Source organism: Pelophylax lessonae (assembly GCF_965119305.1).
Source record: "Pelophylax lessonae genome assembly, chromosome: 1".
Lineage (NCBI taxonomy): Eukaryota > Metazoa > Chordata > Amphibia > Anura > Ranidae > Pelophylax > Pelophylax lessonae.
The window spans coordinates 664,448,456-664,475,552 of record NC_138768.1 but is presented as its reverse complement, the minus strand read 5'-3'; the positions used below and the strand labels follow the sequence as shown (position 1 = coordinate 664,475,552).

Sequence of the window (27,097 nt, the reverse complement as noted above, 5' to 3'; positions counted from 1 at the left end):
AAGAGAGAGAGAGAGAGAGAGAGACATGAGAGGACAAGAGAGAGAGAGAGAGAGAGAGAGAGAGAGAGAGAGAGACATGAGAGGACAAGAGAGGACGAGAGAGGAGAGAGAGAGAGAGAGAGAGAGAGAGAGAGAGAGAGAGAGAGAGAGAGAGAGAGAGAGAGAGAGAGAGAGAGAGAGCAAGAGAGAGAGGAAGAGAGAGAGAAGAGAGAGAGGGCAAGAGAGAGAGAGAGAGAGGGCAAGAGAGAGAGAGAGAGAGAGAGAGAGAGACATGAGAGGACAAGAGAGAGAGACATGAGAGGACAAGAGAGAGAGAGAGAGAGAGAGAGAGAGAGAGAGAGAGAGAGAGACACATGAGAGGACAAGAGAGAGAGAGAGAGAGAGAGAGAGAGAGAGAGAGAGAGAGAGAGAGAGAGAGGGAGAGAGAGAGAGAGACATGAGAGGACAAGAGAGAGAGAGAGGACAAGAGAGAGAGAGAGAGAGAGAGAGAGAGAGACATGAGAGGACAAGAGAGAGAGATTATTGTAATGGTGAAAAATTGGCAAAATAAATGGAGAAAATGCGAAACACCGCGTTCGGTATTCGGCCTTCGGCCAAGCATTTCATTATTACTCGGCTCGGCCAAGAATTTCATTTCGGTGCATCCCTAATATATATATGTATATATATAGCAATATGATCATTTTTACATGAGTAAGTTTTTATATTTCTAAAGGGCAAGAAGTATTTTTTATGACGAGAGGAGAAGAGTGTCATGCTTAATATTTAACCTGGATAAGAACTATTTTGTTGGAAGAGATCAAAAAACAAGATAAACCTATCAGTAGCTTTACAAGTCTTCATGAATAAAGTCTTGACAAGTGACAACATATAGAAACAGTATAAAATTTAGGAAAAAACAAAACACTTTTTTCTTAAAAAAGCTGTCCTTGAGCTCCAGGCATGTGACTTTGCTAGGCAGAGATATGGCCCGTACACACGATCCGAAAATCGGACGAAAAATAACGCTTGTGAAAGGATCGGACGATAATCTGATTGTTAGTACACAGCTTACGAGAGGCGATCACGACAGGTCGCCCGATATTATCCGGTCGTGCAAGCATAAAAATTTTGATCGTATTATAACACATCGTACGATAATCGTATTATCAGTATGTTGTTCGTCCGAAAAAAAATGGTGAGCAGTAGACAGCGTATGAGCAGTAGACATAATTTTCCCCTCACACGCTACAGCGTGGTTACGCATACCGGAAGCTTTTGAATCATCGTCCGAGAAAATTCGTATCATAAGTAACCTCTCCCATTTGCGAATATAATTGAGAGTTCCTAGCAACCAAACAAAAATGGATGGAGAGTCGTCCGATTTTCGGATTGTGTGTACTGGGCAATAGTCTCCCATTAATCAGATGGCAACACAGTAAATTTGTAGCCAGTCACAGCAGGGGCCTATTCTGTCAGGCATTTGTAAACACATCATGGAGTTGCTTTACTAAAGACAAATAGGTTATCCACTTTGCGAAGGAATTTTCCCTGGAGCTTAGTAACTATAGTAATATTTCACTTTGCAATTAATAGCCAATTGTGCACAAGGAAAATAAAAAATGGTATTTTGGCCTGCACGTGATTGGATGATGGAAATCAGCAGGGCTTAATCTCATTCTCTAGGAATTGGTTTTCTCCCCCTTCCCCTTATTTTCAGCCAGTAAGTTATTTTTTTTAACTTCCTTTATTAGACCAAGCAGTCCAGCAAAAATGGCAGTTAGAGGGCTGAGACAAACAGTTAAGGGTCCTTTCACACGGGTGATCCGATCCGCCTGTCAGTTTATCAGGCGGACCGGATCGGATGTTCCATGCATCCCTATGGGGCAGCGGATGTCAGCAGAGACATCTCCGCTGACACCCACTGCTATCCGATTCCGATCCGGTCTGTGAAATCTGGATGGATGGATGGAAACCCTATTTTCCATCCGTCTGGCGGATGGAATCGGATGAGAACGGACAGGCAGTCCGTTCTCATGCGATTTCCCCATAGAGGACAGCGGGGATCTGACAGCTTCGTCTCCGCACATAGAGCGGAAACGGAGCTTTCATCCGCCTGCTCAGCGGGGATTGGCAGATCAATCCCCCGCTGAGCAGAGAACAGACCGCGCCGTGTGAAATGATCCTAACACTGATAGGAGTGCTTACAATGGTCAGCTTTTATCCATGTATGTAATCCCAAAAGGAAAACAAACTGTTGCTGTAACTACTTAAAAAAAATGTCAGCAGGGTTTCACTTTAATTTGTTAGTCGAGTCCACCTAAATCTGTCAGTGCACCTAACACTCTGCGATCCACAGGCTGAAAATGCTGCTGTTCCATGTTGTCTCCGTTGCCCCTTCATTCAGAGTGGAGACACTCTAGGGCAGAACGTGTGTTACTGGCTGGATCACCAGGTAAAAATAAAGAAAAAAAAAAAAAAGCCTAAAAAAAAAAGAAATCTAATGCAGTTACTGCATTTAGAGATTGGTAAACTACAACAGATTACATTTTTGTTTTTGGGTTTAATACCACTTTAAATATGTCTCTAGATGTACCCATTTCCATATTCAGCAGTATCTAGATGTGGGAGAGGAAACAGGCAATACAGGCAACCTGCAGGACATGTTGTAAGAGAATTATGGGAATGATGTTGTACTAGTTAATCCACCTAAGGGACTCACCAGAATGACACAAAAACGACCAGTTTTACACACAGAAATTTGCCCACTGGTTGGATAGGGTTCAGCTCTTCTTTCAGTACTATATAGAACAGGACAAGACAGTACATAGCAAACTGGAAAAGAAATTCAACAAATAAATTAATACAAAAATGCAATAGGAAAATCAGAATATAAAGCTACAGATACATGCGTGACATCACCATGGATCTCAGATCCAAGATAATCATGCCGACTGACACAATTCCACTAATATATTGGCACTTTTCCACTGCAAGTACCGGCTTGGCTCTACTCGGCCCTGCTTGCTTTTCCACTGCTGGTACTGCATGGTACGGTGTAGCAACAGTTCAGTACTAAAGTTAAGTGGGTGGGATAACAACGATTCTCTGACCAATCAGTGGCTAGTAGTGACTGCATGCAAAGGATTGTGGGATATGGTACCGGGTATGGTACCTTCTTGGAACCACAATCGAGGTGGTACTGTTTTAGAGAGCCGTACCGTTCGGTTCCATGCAGTGGAAAAGCGCCGCCATACCGTACCGAACTGTTCCTACACCGTACCATGCGGTACCAGCAGTGGAAAAGCACAAAAGTGAGCCAAATTGTTTGGTTCCATGCAGTGGAAAAGCGCCATATGATACACACTTGAATGTATTCCTGGTATTTAGTATTGCACCTGTGTTTTCCAGTGCAATATACAATTTCAGCTATTTTCAAAATAGTCATGTGAGATTAAAGGATAAGTTAACCTTTCGTAACATGTTACATCCATATTCAGGGTGTACCATGTAACATGTTACAAACAGGCCGGTCCCCGCACCCCCCTGATCCCCTGTTGTGACAACTAGCGGGGACCTTCTGCCCTCACTACCTGTCACAATTAAAAAAAAAACGTCTAGCCGTGTCACTCAATCGCAGTCCTCTGTGGATGGAAAACTACTACAAGTCCCAGCAGCCTTTGCGGCTGTTGGCTTGTAGTTCTCAATGATCTACCACGGCGCTGTGGTAGTTTATTAAGTCTTCCTGTCCCATTGTTTCTGCTTTGTCATACGATGTATGGGCACACAGATACACTGACAGGTCTGCAGAAGACCTGCATGGCACCAGCGATCTGCTGATCGCTAGTGCAATGCTTTAGGGGCTTCAGGCACAAAAAATAATAAATGCACATTTCTTAAAAGATTAACTTATCTTTCAAGGACATCCAATCCAATACTGCTCTTTATTCTTTATGGTTATTAATACATCATTAAATGTATTGCTTTAAATGCAAGCAGGGAATTTGATTTGGCATTACTTGCTGCACTCACTGTACAGCAGAGCTCAGACTAGGGGACTGAAAAGCAGCATAAGGAATTAACCAGTTTTGCTGCAGTACTGTAATCATGTAATGACAGGAGAAAAGATTAGAGACACGGTGATGAGCTTATCTGTTTGCAGTTTCACTTTCACTGCCCAGTCACAGGCTGCGGGAGGCACAGATGATGGGATATTTCACTACAGAAAAAGCTGATCCCAGGCCCTGCCAGACCGGCGCAGGCCTTTTAAAATCATAGGGCTGGATAGACAGAAATACAAAATCTTTGGCAGGTAAAACAGCTCCCTTATATGTAATTCATGTGCGTATTTAGTGATTTTCCTGGAGATCAGTTTTAATAACTAAGCATGTTTCTTCTGACTTATTCATGTAGAAATAGGGTAAGTAAATAACACAGGACCCAGTTCCCACTGCTAGCCTCCTATTCGCAGGGGTGTCCAAACTTTTTTCAAAGAGGGCCGATTTGATGAAGTGAACATGCGTGAGGGCCGACCATTTTGCCTGACATTCTTTGGACCAATAAAATTAAATGCAAATTACCTATTTTATGCAAACTTTATTGCAAATGGCATACTTTTTATTTCGTCACCCGGATGACAAATCTAAACAGGTGTTAAATCACTCTGCCTTTCATATTTGAAGGCCAGATGAAAATAAATCCAGGAAGCTGAAATATGTCAGGAACATTGTAAAGTACATTACATATTATTGATAATAAAGGTTGTCTGTCAACTTTTAAGTTAAAAAAATATGAACAGGAACATAAAACCAAGTATAAATGTTGTGTCCAATTATATTTATAACTGATTTAGACCAACTAACATGAACTGAGATTTTACGATGTATTCATCTCAATTCGGAGCATGCGTGCTCACTAATCAGTCACACAAGGGTTAAACCACATATAAGCGCTATATGAACCCACCGATGAGGATTAATGATGGCAGCAATAATAGTCATGAATGATGCCAATGTAGTAAATAGAACATTGAAAAATTTGTATTCAAAATCAGTTCCTTGTATGTATAAAGCAGCAGTACACCTTGTACAATGACCCCCGCTGGATCTGCAGTGGTGAAGCCAAAATAAGGGGTTAAAAACTCACAGCTAGGTGACCATCCAGTGTGTGTGAAGGAATAAAACCATCCAGGAACAATGCAGCAGTGTGGACAGTTGTGCCTTGCTCGGACTGTGAGGAGATCATAACGGAATGCCTTGGACAGGGAAGGGTGGAAAAGGGGGTCACACACAATGCCCGGTATAGGAGGCAAGGAGGATCGCCATCTGTGGCCGCTCCAATCACCCACGATAAGTGGACCCCGATGTGACGTCAGACTCTGGGGGAAGGAGGATCAAAACGAGGCTTGAACCACTATAGAGCCGCTGGTGGTGAGCGGCATGTGCCGTGACCCAATGCAGGGGAGCCAGGGGAGCGTGAGGAGTGCCTGCTTCTCATATGGATGTCCCGACAACTTTTCAATGTTCTATTTACTACATTGGCATCATTCATGACTATTATTGCTGCTATTAGTAATCATCATCAGTGGGTTCATATAGCGCTTATATGTGGTTAACCCTTGTGTGACTGATACTTTTGAACTTCCCTCCTGGTGTGTTTTGTTCCCACACAGCTGCTACTTGACCCCCAGTTGTTCTGCCAATTATCATGGAGAGGGCGCTGGTCCTGTCATACTAGCACCGGATTTATTTGTGTTTTTTAGTGCTCCCTAATCAGGCTAAGTCCGAGGCCATGTTGAGCAAGGGATATAAAGCTGGCGGGGGTGGACGTGGGTGTTAACAATAGTGTATTTTCAAGTAACAGGGGCGTTTGAAAGATCCAAAGATCCCATTTCACAGGGGCCACAACAATAGACTTTTCCAAAAATCTTTACTAAAGCGGACTTTGGACATGCCTGTCTAATAGGGTAGGGAATTTTAAATTTTGTTTTTCAAAATATTTTTATTGCATGGCAAAAAGGCACAAGAAAGAAAGAAAAAAAAAAAAAACACTTTAGGAATATCCATCAGATGTTACAAAGCACAAGCGTCATATATCATTTTGAAGCTTCAGGTAGAGTATAACCCAAAATAACCTACCAAGCCATATAGAGGGCTGGCACAAACATTACCTACATAAAATGGCCAAAAGAGTGAAGACAAATTGTACTTTAAATTCAAAAAGCCATTTATGGGTATTAATGACTCACCACTTGCGACGCATTGTTGATTATAACCAAGTATGTCCACGCATTTTTTAAGCTAAAGTCTCCTTCCCCATAGATGCCAGACAACTGACAAATCCTGAAACATAACAGAAGAGTAAAGAACTTTATCTCAATATTTATTGCAATATAACCTATTTTTACATCTAAGCAATGAAGCAGGATAAATCTACATTTAGTTTAAAAGAAAGTTATCCCCTTGGCCTGACCATCAAAAACTAAATGGAACCCGGTATCTCTGCTCTCCAGAAAACAGTATAGCCTCCACTTGAGGCTGCAAACGTTTTTACTAGTTTTGGTTCTCATTAGAATTGACCACATGTGCTGTGAGTATAAAAGGAAGTACAGATTGCCGCGTTTTTCTACTTAAATCCCAAATCAGCAGCATTACACTCAAAACAATAGCCAGGGAGAGTAAGTGTGGGGAGGAAAGTACTTGATGATGCTGGACATCTTCCAGCCAGATTAGGTGAGCTCTTCCTAATATGCTGCATGTTATAATGCACACTGTGAGAAGCTCATGATTGGACAATGAAAGAGCAGCAGCTGAATGATGCGGTTGATTCTATGCTCAGACTGCTCTCTCCTCGTCGGTTTTCTTCTTGTCAGCACATTTGCTAAAGGAATTTCTGATTGGCTCTTAGTGCTGCCCCTTCCTCTTTAGTCTCTCAGCAGGAATTGCAAGAAGTTGGTACCAAGTCAAATTAAGTGTCTTTTATATCTGCCTGAAGTTTTGCTTTAAATTGATAGCATGGATCTGCTTTACTATACCTGGTGTAAACTAATCCCTTAAAATAAAGCATAAGCATGTAAATGTTTCTCAACGGCTCACAGGATCATTCAACACACCCAAAAAAATCAATTTAGCATACTTACAAAGCAATTATAGTGGTGACGGGCCGAACCACTGTATATTGCAGAACACCCAATTTGCATCTAAACAGCAACACCCTGAAAGAGAATTCACATACTAATCAGCTGGTTCGAAGTTCTGGGTTTGTTTTTTTATATACAGTTAGGTCCATATCTATTTGGACACAGGCACAATTTTCATACTTTTGGCTCTGTATGCCACCAGGATAAAATTAAAATGAAACAATACAAATTAAATTTAAAAAGCACAGACTTTTAGTTTTAATTCAAGGGGTTGAACATAACTATCAAGTACAAGTTTTAGGAACTGCAACCATTTTTATACAGTCTCCCCATTTTCAGGGGCTCAAATGTAATTGGACAAATTAATATAATCATAAACAAAATGTTCATTTTTATTATTTTGTTGAGAATCCTTTATTGGCAATGACTGCCTGAAGTCTGGAACCTATAGACATTACTGGATTTCTGCCTTTCTGATGCTTTGCCAGGCTCTAACTGCAGCTGTCTTCAGTTGCTCTTTGTTTGTGGGTCTTTCTGCCTTTAATTTTGCCTTCAGCAAGTGAAATGCATGCTCAATTGGGTTGTGATCAGAAGATTGACTCGGCCATTGCAGAATATTCCACTTCTTTTCCTTTAAAAGCTCCTGGGTTGCTTTTCCATCATTGTCCATCTGTACTATGAAGTGTCGTCCAATCAACTTTGCTGCATTTGGCTGAATCTGGGCTGACAGTATATCTCTAAACACTGCAGAATTCATCTGGCTGCTTCTGTCACATCATCAATAAACACCAATGACTCGGTGCCACTGGAAGCCATGCATGCCTATGCCATCACGCTGCCTCCACCATGTTTTACAGATGACGTGTGCTTTGGATCATGAGCTGTTCCAAGCCTTCTCCACACTATTTTCTTCCCTTCATTCTGGTACAGATTAATCTTAGTTGCATCTGTCCAAAGAATGCTTATCCAGAACTGGTCTGGCTTTTTCAGATGTTTTTTTTAGCAAAGTTTAATCTTGCTTTTCTATTCTTTAGGCTTATAAATGGTTTGCACCTTGTGGTGAACCCTCTGTATTAGCTCTTGTGAAGCCTTCTCTTGATTGTAGACTTTGACAATAATACACCCATCTCCTGGAGAGTGTCCTTCCCTTGTCTGCATGATGTGAATGGGTTTTTCTTTACCATAAAGAGGCTCCTGTGATCATCCACCACTGTTGTCTTCCATGCATGTCCAGGCATTTTTATGTAGCTGAGCTCACCAGTGCATTCTTCTTTCCTCATAATGTACCAAACTGTTGATTTGGCCACTCCTACTTTTGCTGCCATCTCTCTGATGGATTTGTTTATTTTTTGAAGCCTTACAAAGGCCTGTTTCACTTGCATGGACAGCTCCTTTGAACGCATGATGTAGATTTCAAAAGCAAATACCACAATTAGAATCAACTCCAGACCTTTTGCCTGCTAAATTGATTAAGAAATAACAAAGGAGTAGCCCACACCTGGCCTTAAAACAGCTTTTGATTAAATTGTCCAATTACTTTTGGTCCCTTGAAAAAAGGGGGGGGGGTGGCTAATCTTAAGAGCTGTAATTCCTAAACCCTTCCTCTGATTTGGATGTACATATCCTCAAATTAAACCTGAGAGTGAGCACTTTAAGCCTTATAACTATAGCTTGAATATGTTTTGGTAAATACCTGAAAAAAAAAAAATTGTGCCTGTGTCCAAATATATATGGACCTAACTGTATATTTAACACATACACATTATATTTACTATATATGTATATAAATATTTGTTTTGTTTGTTTTTTGGTGCAGACCATGTAAAACTGGATTTTGCATTATAAACAGGCCACAAGTAACCCCTTTTGAACAGCTCCTGAAAGACCAGATACCTCTAAACTAGTCCCTACATATTACTGAACCCTTAATACTACCTCTAGGACCAGATACCAACATGCCCAAACTAAGTAGTCCACTCCACTACTCTAAACTCAAAGACGAAGGTTGTTCAGAAACTGAAGACACAGACTAAGGGCTCTGTTATTTCACCTAGAGACAGGTTATAAAACTGTTTAAAATGTTCCATCAAGTCCACCATACCCCCCAATAAAATGGGTCTTAGCTCCTCTCCAGCCTGTTTTTGGGGATATGGGGAAGCTGCTGAATTCTTTCAGTGCTTTTTGACCTGCCATTACTTGTTTTGTATCAGCAGTGTAGACAAACTGGTCACCATCTTTATTAATCACACATACTTTCTGCTCAAACTCTTCCTACTAACTCTTAAAGGATAAGTTCACCTTTTAGGGTGGAACATGTAACATGTTCCCAGTGCAGCAGTCGTTCCCAGTGCTGCAGTCGCTGCCCCCCCTCCTCACTCCCTGTGGCAGAAGTATGGGGAGAAGTTCCTCGTACTGGCTTCCAATTTTTGAAAGCATTGCAACCTGTATGAATGAACTACAAGTCCCAACAGTCTTAATGGCTGTTGGCCTGTAGTTCTGAAAGAACTACCACGGCCCTGTGGTAGTATACCGAGTCTTCCTGTCAGTATCGGCCCACCCGTATGTATAAAAGCAGATACACTGACAGTGTGAAGGAGACCTGCATGGCATCAGCGATCTGGTGATGGTTGGTGCAATGCTTTCCAGGCTCCTACTACAAAAAATAGTAAATGCACATTTTTTATCTGCAAAAAGATGCGCATTTATTATTTTTTGTACAAAAGTGAACTTATCCTTTAAATCAGAAATGCCATAAGATTTTCTTAAAATGGCAATACATAGAACTTGAATACACTCCCTCTTAACCTGCTCACATGCCAAGTTGATTCATCCTCCAGGCTGTAGGTTACTGGTCCCAATTGGCTATGGATTCGTGCAGGATTAGATAGACTGGGGTAAAATTTGACTTGGTGGGTGGCTTCCTTATCATTACTGACTGGCCAGGAATAAGGGGAGTTGTCTTGGTGTTTCTATTTGCATCACTGTAAGTTTTTGCTTTGACCTGGTAAATCTCCATTCTAGCTCATAGGTTTAGGGGTTATGCTAGTTTATTTGGTAGCCTCAATCTAGTGACTGGGGTTCGTAGATCACAGCCTATCTTCAATCATGCAGGCGATTCCCCAGTGGCACTATAAGGAGCTGACTTGTAGTGTTGCAGAACAGTAGTTATAGCTTTGCTAAAGAGGCGTCCCTCCTGCAGTTATAACTTTAGGCCATTTTTTCTTTTAAAACATGTCAGAGCCAAGCACAGTCCACAAAACATGCATTTAAAGTGGAAAAATCCCAGATGGCCAATGAAAGCGGTTAGGTTCTTGGTCTGCAATGCAAGTGGGATTTGTAAATAAGCCTTCATAGGGTTCAAGTTTAGTGAAGATTTTTGACCCATGGCATTGGGAAACGAAATCCTCTGTAGTAGGCATTGTGTAACAGTCTAGTATTATTGCTTTGTTTACCAGTCTTCTCTTCTTGTTGGCTATGACTAAATTGGTTACCCATGATGAGGAGGAGTCAATACATTCTATAATATCCTCTTGCAGGAGTTTTTGCAGCTCTTCCTCAACCATGGTCTGAACCGCTAAGAGGGGGGCCTACACAGGGGTTACATCACTCGAGAGATCTAAGGGATCAGCGCTGGATTATGAGAAAGTTTGTGAATGCAACCAAGTCCAGTAAAGGTCTGTGGTTATCTTTCTTTCTTTCCTTTGTGTCTGATCAAGAACTTTAAATCCCAGTAACAAGTATAGCCCCAATAGGTTGGATCCACTCTCAGTGACATAAAATACAAAACTGCCCAAATGCTTGTTTTGGTGTGTGACTGGTAATGTTACCTTACCCAACACTGAAACTTAGTTATTACAGTAGCCCATTAGGGTAGTCAGTGTCTCTTTGAATATTGACAAAAATGGGCATTGTAAGTTTCTGCATTCAAAATGGAAACTTTTTCTCCAGTATCGAACAGCAGTAGAATTTTGACATTAGTGATTACACAGTGAAAAAGATTAACATTTGTCTGATCCTTTCAGATTGCATAAATCTGCATGTCATCCTTATCCACCTGCTGTAAGTGAGGAACAGATGTCCTTGGTGTGGAACAGCAACATTTAGCAAAGTGGTTTAGGTTGTCACAGTGACTGCTGTGTTTGACTTGTGCAGGGCACAGCATCATGCTTCCCTTATGGCGGTTACCTCCACAGTTAAAACAATGCGCATTTGTTGTGATGTCAGTCAGTTTCTGTACTTGAACAGGAGCTTGAATACCCTCTGTGGGGTACAGCATTTTACTGGCTTCCTGTACAGTTATTTCCATCTGGCACCCCAAATCCACAGCCCCCAGCAAAGTATCTGGCTCCTTTAGCAGTCTGTCCTTAGTTTTGGGGTTGTAGTCTTTTCAATTAGGTGGTTTCTAATAATTTCATCATGTAATGGTTCAAATCTGCAGTGTACTGCTAACTTTCTCAGCTCAGCAACATAGTGGTAAGTAGATTCTCCCTCGCCCTGCGAACGTTTGCGAAAACAAACTCTGGCCATTAAAGCATTTGTGGCTGGTTTAAATTACTGTTCCAGGGCTTGTTCTGTAGATGTGTATGAAGAATCTGCTCCCAGAGTTGTGAATATCCTATAGCCTTCTGAACCTAAAGTGTTAAGCAGCAAGGCCTCTGTCTCTCAGAGGAGGCACCATCCAGGACAGATGCTAGTAAGTAGATTGAAAATTGTTCATACCATAGATCCCAGGGAAATGTAGGCTGTCCAGGCTGCTGTAGAAATCTCTCCGGAGGCTACATGCAGGGTTAAGGTGTTCTTGTTGCCATTCCTGGGTCTCAGGTCACCATCTTTTGTTATTTACAGAAACGAACTGTTCCATCGCCTCCTACTATCTCTTAAAGCAGCAATTAATAGCAATACACAGAACATATGCACAAATGCACAACTTTTTTCAAGACTTTTGGTTAAAGATCAAGGATTTCATCTCCTCAATCTTGGGGCTCCCCCAATAACTCACACTTAAAACGCCTTACAATTGTTTTTTATTCTAAGAAGTTGATTTCTCTAATGTGGAAGAAACCCACTTCCCCCTTCCACTGAAGTTTGGAAAAAAACAAATACACAAAACACTATACCCCTCTAGAAACTTGTTTATGAACTCCGCTTTTTGATAAAATGCAGGTACCATGCAATACATCTACCTTTACACTTATTACTCTGGAACTAGGTTTCTGAGCCAACCCTACAAATGTTCTGCTATGCCCTTGTCTCTGAAGGTGGTTATTCTATTTGTCCTGATATACTAGTATCTGCTCCTGTACAATAAGACACGAGAACGCCTATCAAATAAAGCAGAACTCCACCCAAAAGGGGAAGATCTGCTTTTCTGCCTCCTCTCCTCGCCACCACTTTTGTAAACTATTTTCTTATTTTGTTTTGACAGGTACCTGGCACCATTGTGCCCCCCCCCCCCACACTCTTTGCCCACAGCTTTCTGGGACACATCGTAGGTCCAAGAAGACTGTGGGACCATTCACAAAGTGCAGTGTGGCTCGCACATGCACAGTAGGAAGCCAGCTGTGAAGCAACAAGGAGTTACATTCAGCTTCCCCTAGTAAACATGCCAGCACTGCGGACCCAAAGACCGGTGAAGAACTGGCCAGGGTGAGGACAGCGCTGGATCCCTGGTCAGATAATTGTCATTTTACTAAAGGTCAGCAGCTACAGTATTTGTATTTTTTTTTGTGTGTGTGTGTGTGTGTGTGTGTGTGGGGGGGGGGGGGGGGGCACACTTTATAAGAAAACCACCAAGATCTGAGTACTTCAGAGAACATGTAGATGATCCATGGTAGCTTACACATCTGAATGGACATGACAAGAATGAAACCGGTTACACTAAAAAAAAAAAAATAATAATAATAGAAATAAAAAAGGATTAAAACCATTTCTGAGGATACATTTAATTTTGAAGTACAGAGATTCCAAGCCAGCCTCTTAACTCTGACCTTTGAATTGACTTTGTATAGAATGGAAAACAGATTTCACCCTTCTAAAAAGTGGTCCAATAGTCTTTAAACATTATTAATGCCTTGTCACCTAATCATGACAGCTACTTTGTTTCTGTGGTTTGCAGAATTTATTTTTAAAGATGAACATGACAAAGGCAATACATGCAATAACCTAAAAAATGATACATGTGTTCCTGATGATAGCAATTTATCTGGTTTGATTACTTACTCTCCCATAGGCCATGGAGGACAGCAGCATAGTGGAGGTAGATGTCTTTGTTGATCTTTAGCTTCAAGAACCAATGCTAAATTTGGACATCGATTTGTTAAATAGTTCAAGAGGAAGATCATGAAGTTATAGATGACGTAGGCTTCATAGCATTCTCTACAGGTATCCACATATATTGCAATGTCAGGATACTTAAGAGCAACCCACTGTTGTATTATTGGTAGCCAAAATAAAAAGCATATTCATTATTGTAAACATTTAAATTGATGAATTACAAGCCTATTTATTACACATTTCAAACAGAAAGTCATCTGATCAAACTGGGAAATCTATAAGAAAACAATTCAATTACCTATCACTTGCCTGATGTCTAAAGGTTTCATAATACGGGCAGATGTGTCATTAAGATCAGGCGTCTGTAAAATAATTTCATGTGGCATTGCCGGTTTATACAATTCTAATTTAGTTAGCAAACGGATGCTTCAAATAATCCAAATGCTCTGGCGCAGATTCCGTGCCTGTGCACTCCCAGCTGTAGGAGCTGGCTCCCCAAGTCCTCCATCGTTTGTCCAACATGCAAACATTGTAGAGAACAGGGAAGTTGCACTTTAAGACAAAAGCTAATACGGAAGTTTACTAATCCATCTGGTGCAAATGGCAAAAATCACCTGAAACTCCATACTGTACGATTATACGATTAAACAATGAGCTTAATTGTAGAGTTTAAATATTGGTTTTAAACTTGGAGTGTGATATCCCTTTTCTCTAAAATGCTTGCAAATTGATGCAGGACATATATAATGTTGGCTTTGTTCCCTTTTCTTCACAGTAAAAGGAATGACTGGCCACTGATCACTTCAAATAATTGAAAGCACCATTTACCACATCTCTACATGGCCTGTCTTCAACAATGCCAGAATTGGAAGCATCGCTTACCCTTACCAGGTTGTGTATAGTCAGCTGTACTAGAACTTACCTACCTATTTCTACTAGAACCTATTGACTTACAGCGGGTAAAATACGTACTGAACACGTCACCATTTTTCTAGGTAAATACATTTCTAAAGGTACTATCGACATGACATTTTCACCACATGTTGGTAACAACCCATGCAATTCATACATACAAAGAAAGTTAAGTTATGTGTACAGTAAACCCCCGCTTCATCGCGGTTCAGTTTTTGAGGTCCTGGTATATTGTTTTTTTTTGTAATGTTATTTTACTATATAAATCATTAAAAATGAAATATTTTTGTGTTTTCCATAGCTCTTGCTATGTCTCTTAGTATCTTTTATGTGTTTAAATGAGTTTCTATTGTTTTAAAAGTGTGTTTAAAGACCTTAAAATGCTTTTACACGTACAGTGACAGTAAAATAAACATGCCTACAATGTATTTTAATAGGGTTTTTCTATTTCGCGGATTTTCACTTTTCGCGGCTGGATCCGGAACATAACCCCCGCAATGGAGGGGGGTTTACTGTAATAAAATGGAATGACAAAGGGAAAAAGTATTGAGCACATGAAAAAATGGAGGTGCAAAAAGGCATGGAAAGCCAAGACATCAGCTGTAATCTGAAAGCAATCCTGCCCCTTGTCAGTGAAAATTATTATTAGCTGGTTCAGTCTCAACTGATGGGCTATAAAAAGGTGTCACACAAGAAACATCTCATGATGGGTAAAAGCAAAGAGCGCTCTCAAGACCTTCGCAAACTTTTTGTTGTAAAACATCCTGATGCCATTGGTTACAGAAGGATTTCTAAACTTCTGAATGTTTCAGTGAGCACTGCTGGGGCCATAATCTGGAAGTGGAAAGAACATTATTTCACCATAAACCAGTCACGATCAGGTGCTCCTCGCAAGATTTCTGACAGAGGAGTGAAAAGAATTATCAGAAGAGTTGTCCAAGAGTCAAGAACCACTTGCGGAGAGCTTCAGAAAGACCTGGAATTAGCAGGTACAATGGTTTCAAAGAAAACAGTAATGCATGCAACCGCCATGGCCTATATGTACGCTCGCCACACAAGACTCCATTGCTGAAGAAAAAGCATGTTGTTTAACTACTTCAGCTCCGGAAGGTTTTACCCCCTTCCTGACCAGCCCGTTTTTTTGCATTACGGCACTGCGTTGTTTAACTGACAATTGCGGGGTAGTGCGACTGTACCCAAATAAAATTGATGTCTTTTTTTCCCCACAAATAGAGCTTTCTTTTGGTGGTATTTGATCACCTGTGCAGTTTTTATTTTTTGCACTATAAACAAAAAAAAAACAATTTTGAAAAAAAAAAAATTAAACAGTTTTTACTTTCTGGCATAAAACATACCCAATACAAATTTTTTAACCACTTGCCGACTGCCGTCAGTATATTTACTGCGGCAGTTGCCCCCTCACAAGCAAAGCGACGTAGTACTACGTCGCTAGCCTGTGAGGCTCTAGGGGGCGAGCACGCGCCGCCGGAGGCGCGTTCCCGCCCCCACTCGTTCACGGACCCCCCCGCACGTGTGACCCACCCGCGATCGTCTGCTGCAGAGGGAGAAAGGCAGGCGGCTAATGTAAACAAAGCCGCCTGTCATTCTCCCCTGTTTAACTGCAGAGATCATACGGTCCTGCTACGCAGGATCGTATTTCTCTGTAGTTACACAAACAGCCACATCCCTGTACAGTTAGAAGCACGCCCCTAGGGACACACTTAACCCCTCCTTCTCCAATAAAGTTAACCCCTTCCCTGCCAGTGTCATTTTTACAGTAACAGTGCATATGTATAGCACCGATTACTGTAGTAATGTCAATGGTAACCCCAAAAGTGTCAAAAATGACAGTCAAGGGTCCGATCTGTCTGCCGCCATTACATGTTAAAAAAAAAAACAACAAAAATGACAAAAATCTTTCCCTTAGTTAGTAAACGCAATAACTTTTGCGCAAACCAATCAAAATACGCTTTTTGCGTTTTTTTTTCCTCAAACATATGTAGAAGAAAACAAATTGGCCTAAAATGTTAAAAAATTTAGATTTTTACATTTTTTTGGGGGAATTTCATTAAAAAAAAGGTGAAAAATATTGTTATTTTTGCAAAATGTATGCTCTTTTTTTGTTTATAGCGAATGATCAAAAAAAAAAAAAAAAAAAAAAAAAAAAAAAAAAAAAATCGCACAGGTGATCAAATACCACCAAAAGAAAGCTCTGTTTGTGGGAAAAAAAGGACGTCAATTTCATTTAGGTATAGCGTCGCACGACCGCGCAATTGTCCATTAAAGTCACGCAGTGCCGAATCGCAAAATAGGGCCTGGTCAGGAAGGGGGTAAAATTTATGCCAATATGAATTCTGCTACATATTTTTGATTTAGAAAAATCCTACTAAGTGTATATTGATTGGTTTGCGCAAAAGTTATAGCGTATAAAAACTATGGGTTACATTTATGGACTTTTTATTTTATTTTTTTATTGTTTTTACTAGTAATGGCGGCGATCAGCAATTTTTAGCGGGACTGCGACATTGCGGCGGACAAATCTGACACTGACGCTTTTAGGGGACCAGTACAAAGTACAGTGATTCCAATACAGTGATCAGTGCTAAATAAAAATGCATTGTTACTGTATAATTGACACTGGCAGGGAAGAAGTTAACACCAGGGGCGATCAAGCGGTTAAGTGTGCTTCTAGGGAGTGCTTTCTAACTGTGGGGGGAGTGGATGCACTGGAGGAAAATAGAGATCTGTGTTTCAGCTTAGCTTAGCTGAAACACAAGATCTCTCTTTTACTCCCTGACAGAACAGAGGTCTGCCTTGTTTACATAGGCAGACCGCTGTTATGTCATTCGGCCATCGTAGCCGCCGGACCTATTGATTGCCTCCTGCTGTGTCCAATCACAGTGGTAACGGCGCTCTGGCAGTGTGCCCCCTGTGTCACCTGCACAAAATCATGTACATGTACGTGATTTTGCGCAGCCAGGCCACCCTGCCGCAGTATATATGCGGTGGGCGGTCCGGAACTGGTTAAAGTTTGGTACACAACAATTAGACAAGCCTGTGAAATACTGGGAGAGTATAGTCTGGTCAGATGAGACTAAAATTGTACTCTTTGGACGCCATAATACACACCATGTTCGGAGGCCAAATGGCACTGCACATCACCACAAAAACCCCATACCAACAGTGAAGTTTGGAGGTGGGAACATCATGGTGTGGGGCTGTTTTCTTAGCATACAGTACTGGCAAACTTCATATCACTGAAGGAAGTATAAGTTAAAAAATGTGCTAAGACATTCTTGATAAAAACCTGTTGCCACCTACCAGGATGATGAAGATGAAACGAGGATGGACATTTCAACAAGACAATGATCCCAAACACAAAGCCAAGGAAACTCTTAATTGGTTTCAAAGAAAGAAAATAAAGCTGTTCATAGAAGAGGCACACCGAATCTTCAAGATTTGAAGACTGTGTAAAAGAATGGCCAAAATCACACTTGAGCAATGCATGTGACTAGTTTCTCAATACAGGAGGCGTCTTGAAGCGGTCATTACCAACAAATGATTTTGTACTAAGTATGAAATAAATTTCAGTTAGCGTGTTCAATACTTTTCCCTCTGTCATTACATTTTATAACACAACTACATTTCTGAACTTGTTTGTTTTGTTTTTTTTGTATGTATCGATTGCATGGGTTGTTACTGACATGTTGTGAACATTTTGTGCCCATTCACACTACCGCGACTTGTCAGGCGACTGGTCAGTCTGACCAGTCGCGGTCCATGCAGAGCTACGGAAACGGTTCTAATAGGAGCGACTCAAGTTGCTCAGACTTAGAAAGTAGTTCCTGTACTACTTCGGGGCGACATCGGAGCGACTTGCGTTGACATTCATTATATGAAGTCCGTGCAAGTCGCGGTGCACGCGACTTCACAGGTCACCCCCGAAGTTGTGCCACTTAATGTCAATAGCACATTTAGAAATATTTTTACCTAGAAATATGGTGATCAGTACTTCTAGGCACATCTCATAAAATTAGAATATCATCAAAAAGTAAATTTATTTCAGTAATTCAATTAAAAACTCCTATATTAAATAGATGCACTACACACAGAGTGATGTATTGCAAGCATGTCTTTATTTTGATGATTATGGCTTACAGCTAGTGAAAACCCAAAATTCAGTATCTCAGAAAATTAGAATATTACATAAGACCAATATAAAGGATTTTTTACTACAGAAATATTGGCTTGCTGAAAAGTATGTCCATGTACAGTATAGTATACACTCAATACTTGGTCAGGGCTCCTTTTGCATGCATTAATTCAATAATGCGGCATGGCATGGAGGTGATCAGCCTGTGGCACTGCTAAAGTATTATGGAAGCCCAGGTTTCTTTGATGGTGGCTTTCAGCTCGTCAGCATCGTTGGGTCTGTTGTCTCAGCTTCCTCTTGACAATACCCTACAGATACTCTATGGGGTTTAGGTCAGGCGAGTTTGTTGGCCAAAGCACAGGGATACCGTGATCATTAAACCAGGTATTGGTACTTTTGGTAGTGTGGGCAGGTGCCAAGTCCTGCTGGAAAATGAAATCCGCATCTCCATAAAGCTGGTCAGCAGAGGAAAGTATGAAGTGCTCTAGAATTTCCTGGTAGAGGGCTGCGCTGACTTTGGACTTGATAAAACACAATGGACCAACACCAGCAGATGACATGGCTCCCCTAATCATCATTGACTGTGGAAACTTCACACTGGACCTCATACATCTTGGGTTCTGTGCCTCTCCACTCTTCCTTCAGACTCTGCAACCTCGATTTCCAAATGAAATCCAAAATTGTCCACAGTCAGTGATGATTTGGGGAGCCATGTCATCTGCTGGTGTTGGTTCACTGTGTTTTATCAAGTCCAAATTCAGCGCAGCCCTCTACCAGGAAATTCTAGAGCACTTCATGCTTCCCTCTGCTGACCAGCTTTATGGAGATGCTGATTTCATTTTCCAGTAGGACTTGGCACCTGTCCACACTGTCAAAAGTACCAATACCAGGTTTATCGATTGTGGTATCACTGTGCTTTATTGGCCAGCAAACTCGACTGACGTAAGCCCCATAGAGAATCTTTGGGGTATTGTCTTTGGAGTATTGTCAAGAGAAAGATGAGAGACACCAGACCCAATAATGTAGACAAGCTGAAGACCGCTATAAAGAAACCTGGGCTTTTATAAAACCTAAGCAGTGCCACAGGCTCACCTCCATGCCACGCCGCATTGATGCAGTAATTCATGCAAAAAGAGCCCTGACCCAAGTATTGAGTGCATTGAGTGCATACTATACTGTACACTCTGTGTGTAAAACATCTATATAAAATATATGAGTTTTAATTTTTAAATCGAATTACTGAAATAAATTAACTTTTTGATGATATTCTAATTTTAAGAGATGCACATGAATTTTACACTGTATTTATAAGCCCCCGTTCACACTAAGGCGACCTGTGAGGCGACCTGGTAAGTAGCGTCGCGTGTATGTGAACCGGCGCTAAGAAGTAATATTTATCAGAATAGCAGTTCTGGAACAGCTCTATTTTGCTAACATAGGCTGGTAAACATTTTAGTTGAGTTGTCCATTATCTGCTTCTTTTTTTTTTTTTTTTTGCTTATTTCAGTTGACCTATTGCATAAAGTTTACTAAATTCTTTGGCAGTAGCATATGTCATACTTTACATGTACTTAGACTCAGGACCAAATTAAAAGTCATAAGATGTTTATTTACTATAAACACACCAATTCAGCCTGGGTAGAATCACAGGCACCATGCCCAAGAGAAACACATTGGAAAAAGCGTTAAAAAAGCCTATGTCTATGAAACAAAAAAAGTATTTTAAATAATGTTTCCCAATGCATATTCAAATCAAACAACCTTAAAGATTATTAACTAAAAGGAATGTGTGGAATTTGCTGATAATACAATACTGGTAAAGTATGAAACAATACTTACACTGTCTACACTGAAAATGGGCACCATCCACAGAATTCTGACAGAGAGAAAAACAAGAAACTACTAAGAACACAATTATCTTTAAAATTGGTTTGCAACCTAGGACAAATAAACTATAAAGTACCTTATAATTGGTTTCTGCAATTCGGGCTGAGTATAATGAACTAAATGCTGTAAGATTCCCCAAAGTGAGATTGGTATGGTCATAAGTACGAAAATACCGGCAATAAACCAAGCCTTGGTGTGAACCCCAACCTGGAACAGAGCAAAGCAAACATTTATTTTTAAGGACAATGTCATCAATGTTCTTAGTTATTACCGACACAATGACTTTAGGCTTTACCACTTGGTCTAGTTACAAGACGTGCTTGCTCATACATTACTCACTGCCTTGTTCATTTATAAGAGGTGCTTGTCTCTTCCCTTTCAGAGAGGATGTATGTGCAGAGAGTAACCGGCAATTTCAGGCTGAAAAAACATTTTAAGTGTTTTTCCTTTTTTGTACATATTAATATTCTTATTTCAGTCAGCAGATGGGGATATAGGCTCAATTTTTAATGGTTTCCTTGGTTTCTTTGCTCTTTTGTTTTTATTACCAGGGATCTCCAAACTTTCTAAACAAAGAGCTAGTTTACTGTTCTTCAGACTTTAAGGGGGCCGGTCTGTGGTCAGTAGGAGTAGAAAATGTCTTTTGACATTAGTGGGAGCAAACAATGCCCTATCATTGATGTCAGTGGGAGGAATTGTGCCATATCGATGGTATCAGTGGGAGGAATAGTGCCCCATAATTTATGTCATTGGGAGGAATAGTGCCCCATCATTGGTGTTAGTGGAAGGAATCGTGCCCTATTGTTGGTGTCAGTGGGAGGAATTGTGCCATATCGATGGTATCAGTGGGAGGAATAATGCCCCATAATTTATGTCATTGGGAGGAATAGTGCCCCATAATTTATGTTATTGGGAGGAATAGTGCCCCATCATTGGTGTTAGTGGAAGGAATCGTGCCCTATTGTTGGTGTCAGTGGGAGGAATTGTGCCATATCAATGGTATCAGTGGGAGGAATAGTGCCCCATAATTTATGTCATTGGGAGGAATAGTGTCCCATCATTGGTGTTAGTGGAAGGAATCGTGCCCTATTGTTGGGGTCAGTGGGAGGAATTGTGCCATATCGATGGTATCAGTGGGAGGAATAGTGCCCCATAATTTATGTCATTGGGAGGAATAGTGTCCCATCATTGGTGTTAGTGGAAGGAATCGTGCCCTATTGTTGGGGTCAGTGGGAGCAATTGTGCCATATCGATGGTATCAGTGGGAGGAATAGTTCCCCATAATTTATGTCATTGGGAGGAATAGTGCCCTATCATTGGTGTTAGTGGAAGGAAGTGTGCCCTATTGTTGGGGTCAGTGGGAGGAATTGTGCGCCATTGTTGGTGTCATAGGAACAATTTTTCCCCTTTGTGGGGTCAGTGGGAGGAATCATGCCCCATCATTGAAGTCAGTGTAAACAATAGTGCCCCAAGGGCCAGCAGATAATAAAAAGCAAAGTGCCACGTCTGCCCCCCCCCCCCCCCCCCGGGCCACAGCTTGGAGACTACTGGTCTAAATGAACAATGGTAGCCAACCATGATGAATACATGCTTATTCTGTGCAAAGGCTGTGTCTGTGATTGCTATCATTACCTCCATACCAAACAATGTTGTAAAATAGATCTATTAAATATGTTGCGGCAATCTTAGCAAAAGGCTGGGGATACAGACTTTTTCTGAGGTTCATTCACATAACAATGGATTGCGCAGTGTGTTTTCATCTAGGCAAATTGCATGGTGCTTTGCAAAGCCATTCCCTGTACCATGCCCACAGCACTGCATCTCCTGAGGAGATGCAGGGGCTGGAGAGGAGTCTCACTTACCTTTCGGTGAGGCGCCTTACATTTAAAAATGGCGCCGCCGGCGCCCACACGTCGCCGCGCATGCGCCGTCTGCCCGGGAAAAGCCGAACGTGTACAGGCTTTCCTGAGCGGCGGCAGCGCATGAGCACTGTACCGGAGAAAGGTAAGTGGGACCCTCACTTGAGTATAAGCCGAGGGAGGCTTTTTCAGCATAAAAAAACGTGCTGAAAAAGTCGGCCTATACTCGAATATTTATGGTTGATGAAGCAGTACAGGAATTACTGAGCTTTCACAGTTTCCCTTTTTGACCTGTAACAGCTCAACATAGATTGGTACCCTACCACATATGTCTAAATGCCTAAGCAATTTTCAGAGCTTATCATTTTTTTTCCATGTCTATCTTCTCTTATATCTACATAATAGTAAATATAAAGGAAGTTACTGCCCATTATTTTTTGTAATGTTTAACTAGCTGGCAACCTCTGTAAAAGTGATTACGGATAACTTACAAAGACAAATATGTCCTTGGGAGAAAACATTGCTTTAGTTCACCATGAAACAATGAAACTTATCAACTTAAAAGTAGAATAATATAAAAAACTCCCCCCCCCCCCCCCATTTTGGGAAAAATATAACCCGTCAGATTTTTTTTTCGCCATCTTTTTCTGATTGTGGAGATTTCCTCTCACTTCCTGTAGCATAGCCAAACAGGAAGTGAGAGGAAATCCCTGCAAATTAGGGGAATCTCTTGGGAACCCCTAGGTCACCAAAACTAGTGTCCACATTGGAACATTTCCCCTTTATTACTTTTCTAGGGACAACCCAAAATGTTGGCTTTTTTTTTTCATTTTAATGATACAGTATAGTAAACAGGGCAAATTGACAGGATAAATCTCCCTGACGGGGACATAGACAAAAATAAAAACTGACAGGGGTCTAATCTCTCTCCCCTCTAACCAAAACTAGAAAAAAATACCATGAGAAGAAAACTACAACGCCAAGACAGATTCCCCACATAGGTGGACTGACTGTGCTCCTGCTCAGAGTGTCTACCCAACACTAATGGAACATGGAGGTATAAGGTGAAAAGCCGGCAACTCGTCCTTCTGACAAAGTCACTTTATTACATCGAGTGGAGTGTACAAAGTACAGTGGCTTATGCTTTTCAACAATAATGCTACCAACCATGCTTATTACCTAAACACGTAAGCCACTGTACTTTCTACATTCCACTCGATGCAATAAACTTACTTTTTCAGAAGGACGAGTTGCCGGCTTTTCACCTTATACCTTCATAGAAAAAAAAAAAAACTGGTTTGACATACACACCAGTAAACATTAAAAAAATAAAATAAATTATATATATTTTTTTTTATTTGTATAAAAAGAGGAAATGCCAATACCTTGTCATTTTTTTTTTGTACTGTTTGTTTCCTTTTTGGGAGATTTTTCTTAAATTCCCATCTCACAGATGCAACAGGAAGTGAAAATCCCCCAAAGTGAGAGGAGTTGTGCTATTAGACAGTTGTCACCAGAATATTTGTCCCTATTGAAAGATTTGCCCTCAGCGCTTGTTCTGGTGACAACTCTAAAGTTTTGTATTTCCTCACTTTTGTCTAAGCCCCGGTTCACACTGATGCGATGCAGGAAGGCTGCGAATTCGCAGCCTGTTCCCGCATCGCAAACGCACCCCCGGCAGTTCACACTGCCATATGCGATACGCTGGGGGTGTCAATGTAATCTTAACGACACCCCCAGTTTGATCGCATATCGCAGTGCAATCTGACAGTTCGCACAGGATCGGATCGCACAAGTGTGAACCACTATACGATCCGATCCTGATGCGGCTGAAAAAATGCCTCATGTGCGACTTTTGTGCGGGTGCGGTGCGAATTTAGCCATACAAAGTGTATGGCTGAATTTGCACTGCACAGCCGATCACATGTAATGAAGGAGCAGTGCGCTCCGATATTACATGCGATCGCCGCACACACGGAAGTGTGAACTGGCACTAAATCTGCCAGTGCATCAACTCTACACCCCAACTGACAATGCTGCTGTCCAAAGGCGTCTCCATTGCTCTTCCATCCAGAGTGGAGACAATCTAATGCAAGAAGTGTGCTTCTGGTCAGATCGCCAGGTGAAAATAAGAGGGGGGAAAGGCATAAAGAAGGAAAATAATACAGCCACCACATATAAAGCAGTATTAGACCCAAAAGCAAGCCTTTATTATATTGCAGCTTACCAATTCTTAGATGTGATTGCTGCATTAGTTTGCTTTTCAGGCTTTCTTCAATTTGCATCTGATGATCATGCCAGTAAGTGTGTTGTTTTTCAAAAGCACAAACTTCCCAGCAGAATCTATCATTTTACATGGATGAGACAAACCCCTTAACACTGGCAGGGGTGAAGACAATTATTAGCTTTTATTTATTCATATAAAACCTTTATCTCAAAAGGAATAAAAAACACTTTTCTGTAAGGGATTATGAAGGTGCTTGTCTTTATCGGTTAGTGGTTCAAAATCCGCTAATACATTTACCACTCCCCTCCCCCTAGACCAGGCATGTCCAACCTGCGGCCCGGGGGCCGCATGTGGCCCAGAGAAGCCGAAAGGTTGGACACCCATGCCCTAGACTGACAATGTCGCTGCCTACTGTGCCTCCTGTTCTCATTCATCCAGAGTTGTGTCTCACAAATACGTGGCGCGTGTTTCTAGCCAGATCACCAAGTGAAAACAGAGGGAAAAAGCTAAAGAAAAGAAAACGAATGCAGCCATCACATCTCAGAATTGGTAAGCTGCAATACAATACATTTTTGGTTTTGGGTTTATTACTGCTTTAAGAATTGTAAGTTGCAATATATTAATTTTGGGTTTGATTTGCTTTAAGAATTGTAAGTTGCAATATATTAATTTTGGGTTTAATTTGCTTTAATCTCTTCCTGCCCAGCCCTTGGGGGCAGGAAGGGCTAGCTGATCATGTGATTGCTGTTACAATGGTCACATGATCGAAAGCTGGTCCAACTGGCTCCTTAACATTACCATAGACTGGGAATTGTCTTTGACAGCTCAGGGTCTGTGATGGAAGCATGCAGTAAGTGGGCTCTCAGCACAGGAACCTCTGCAGCCATGAATGCATATGTGCAACATATAGTGCTAGAGTTCCATTCACACTTGTGCAACTTGTCACGTCACACAAGTTGCAGCCCATTGTTTTCAATCGCACCCATTCATATAGGTGCAACTTAAAGTCGCTGGGACTTTAAGAAGGTTCCTGCACTAATCTGATGCAAGTTAGTGCCAGAAAGTTTAAAGTCGCACGCAAAGTTGTATGAAAGTCACAATGGAAATCGTGTGACTTTGGAATGGCACAAGTGTGAATAGAGCCTAAAGCCTCTTTGTCGCTACACATACACATTACGTGGTCAGCAACAAGTTACTGTTTACATAGACTTTATAACGAACATGACTGACATTGTATATCGCTCAGGCTCACCTGCATTTTCTGCAATTCCCACACACATATTGGAATCGCCACCAGAAGTCCCACAACGTACAGCACAACCACCAGCGGGCGGATCCATCTTCTCCAGTTCCCACAGGTACAGGGCATGTTGGACGATGGGAAGATCCTGTCCTCTATCAGATGATTCTACTTCTAGATCACTTGTGGGGTTTACAGCATGTTCTGGCCATGTGTAGATAAGAGCAGGCTGTGTGATGCTCAGGACACAATGTCTGTGTGATTTCAGAGATAGGAGACAGATATTAGCAGACTAAAACCCAGGCAACCTGCATTACAGTACACACATACACAGTACATCAGAGGTATGCCTCACTCTACACTCATCACATGCCTGATCACCTGTGTGGGTGACAGCTCAGGTATGAACACAGCTTACTGCGCCTAACACAACCCCTCCTCCTCCTACACCGGCTGTCAGCACCATTCCCTACCACAACAAAACACAAACAATACACTTCCGGCTTCTGTGACGCAGCCGCACACATGACTTCACTGACTCCGGTACCATTGGCTCAGCCTCGGGTCAGTCAGGTCTTAGTACCGCCTTCTCCAGTAGGCAGCCTAGATTGGCTGACAGAGAGGGGCGGGGATTGTTGGGCTGAGGTAATGACCTCGTGATTGTGTCACATGATGAGGAGTGTATAACAAAGGGAAGGGGATGACGTCGTCACATGACGTGCACGTTGGAAACATTGCTTCTTGTCTGGGAAAGACTTTGCACTCTTTGTAGTAGTAGTTCAAATAAACTTCAGCTCAGAGATGTGAGGGGTGCCAGGCTGACCACCTGATAAAAGTGCTGGCTGTTTGCTAGAATAGAGTCAGTTGTCCTTTCCTGCAGGTTTAAAGTGCTAGGAAACCACGGCATTACAAAAACATTCTGCAGCAAAGCAATGGCATAACATGCTAGTATGCATTGCATACTATTAGGTATGTGTGTGTGTATATATATATATATATATATATATATATATATATATATATATATATATATATAGCACCCTCCTAGGTTGGTGCTAATGACAAAAGTATAGTTTTGAGCCTTGTCTGTTTACCATAGGGGCTGCAGGTAAATCTATATTGTTCTCTGCCTACCAGAGAGTAGGATCTGTTAGTCTGTTATACTATATATATATACTGTGACATACTGAAACAGAGCATGATCCCCTCCCTTGGAAGACTGGGCTGCAGGGCAGTATTCCTACATGATATCAACCCCAAACACACCTCCAAGATGACCACTGCCTTGCTAAAGAAGCTGAGGGTAAAGGTGATGGACGGCCAAGCATGTCTCCAGACCTAAACCCTATTGAGCATCTGTGGGGCATCCTCAAATGTAAGGTGGAGGAGTGCAAGGTCTCCAACATCCACCAGCTTTGTGATGTCCTCA

General features: G+C 41.5%; 1 protein-coding gene across 1 annotated transcript in view; it reads right to left on the bottom strand.

Moving 5' to 3' along the window:
• Window positions 1–26,080, bottom strand: part of TMEM184C (transmembrane protein 184C) — a 36,986-nt gene extending 10,906 nt beyond the window's left edge. Inside the window, exons 1-7 of the mRNA XM_082245572.1 lie at window positions 25,681–26,080; window positions 20,419–20,549; window positions 20,295–20,331; window positions 13,337–13,542; window positions 7,118–7,192; window positions 6,227–6,320; window positions 2,702–2,814 (exon numbers count right to left, since the gene is read on the bottom strand). Of these exons, the coding sequence (XP_082101698.1) occupies window positions 2,702–2,814; window positions 6,227–6,320; window positions 7,118–7,192; window positions 13,337–13,542; window positions 20,295–20,331; window positions 20,419–20,549; window positions 25,681–25,797 (773 nt within the window). The 5' untranslated portion in view covers window positions 25,798–26,080. The remainder of the gene's footprint in view (window positions 1–2,701; window positions 2,815–6,226; window positions 6,321–7,117; window positions 7,193–13,336; window positions 13,543–20,294; window positions 20,332–20,418; window positions 20,550–25,680) is intronic.
• Window positions 26,081–27,097: the final 1,017 nt, after the last annotated feature.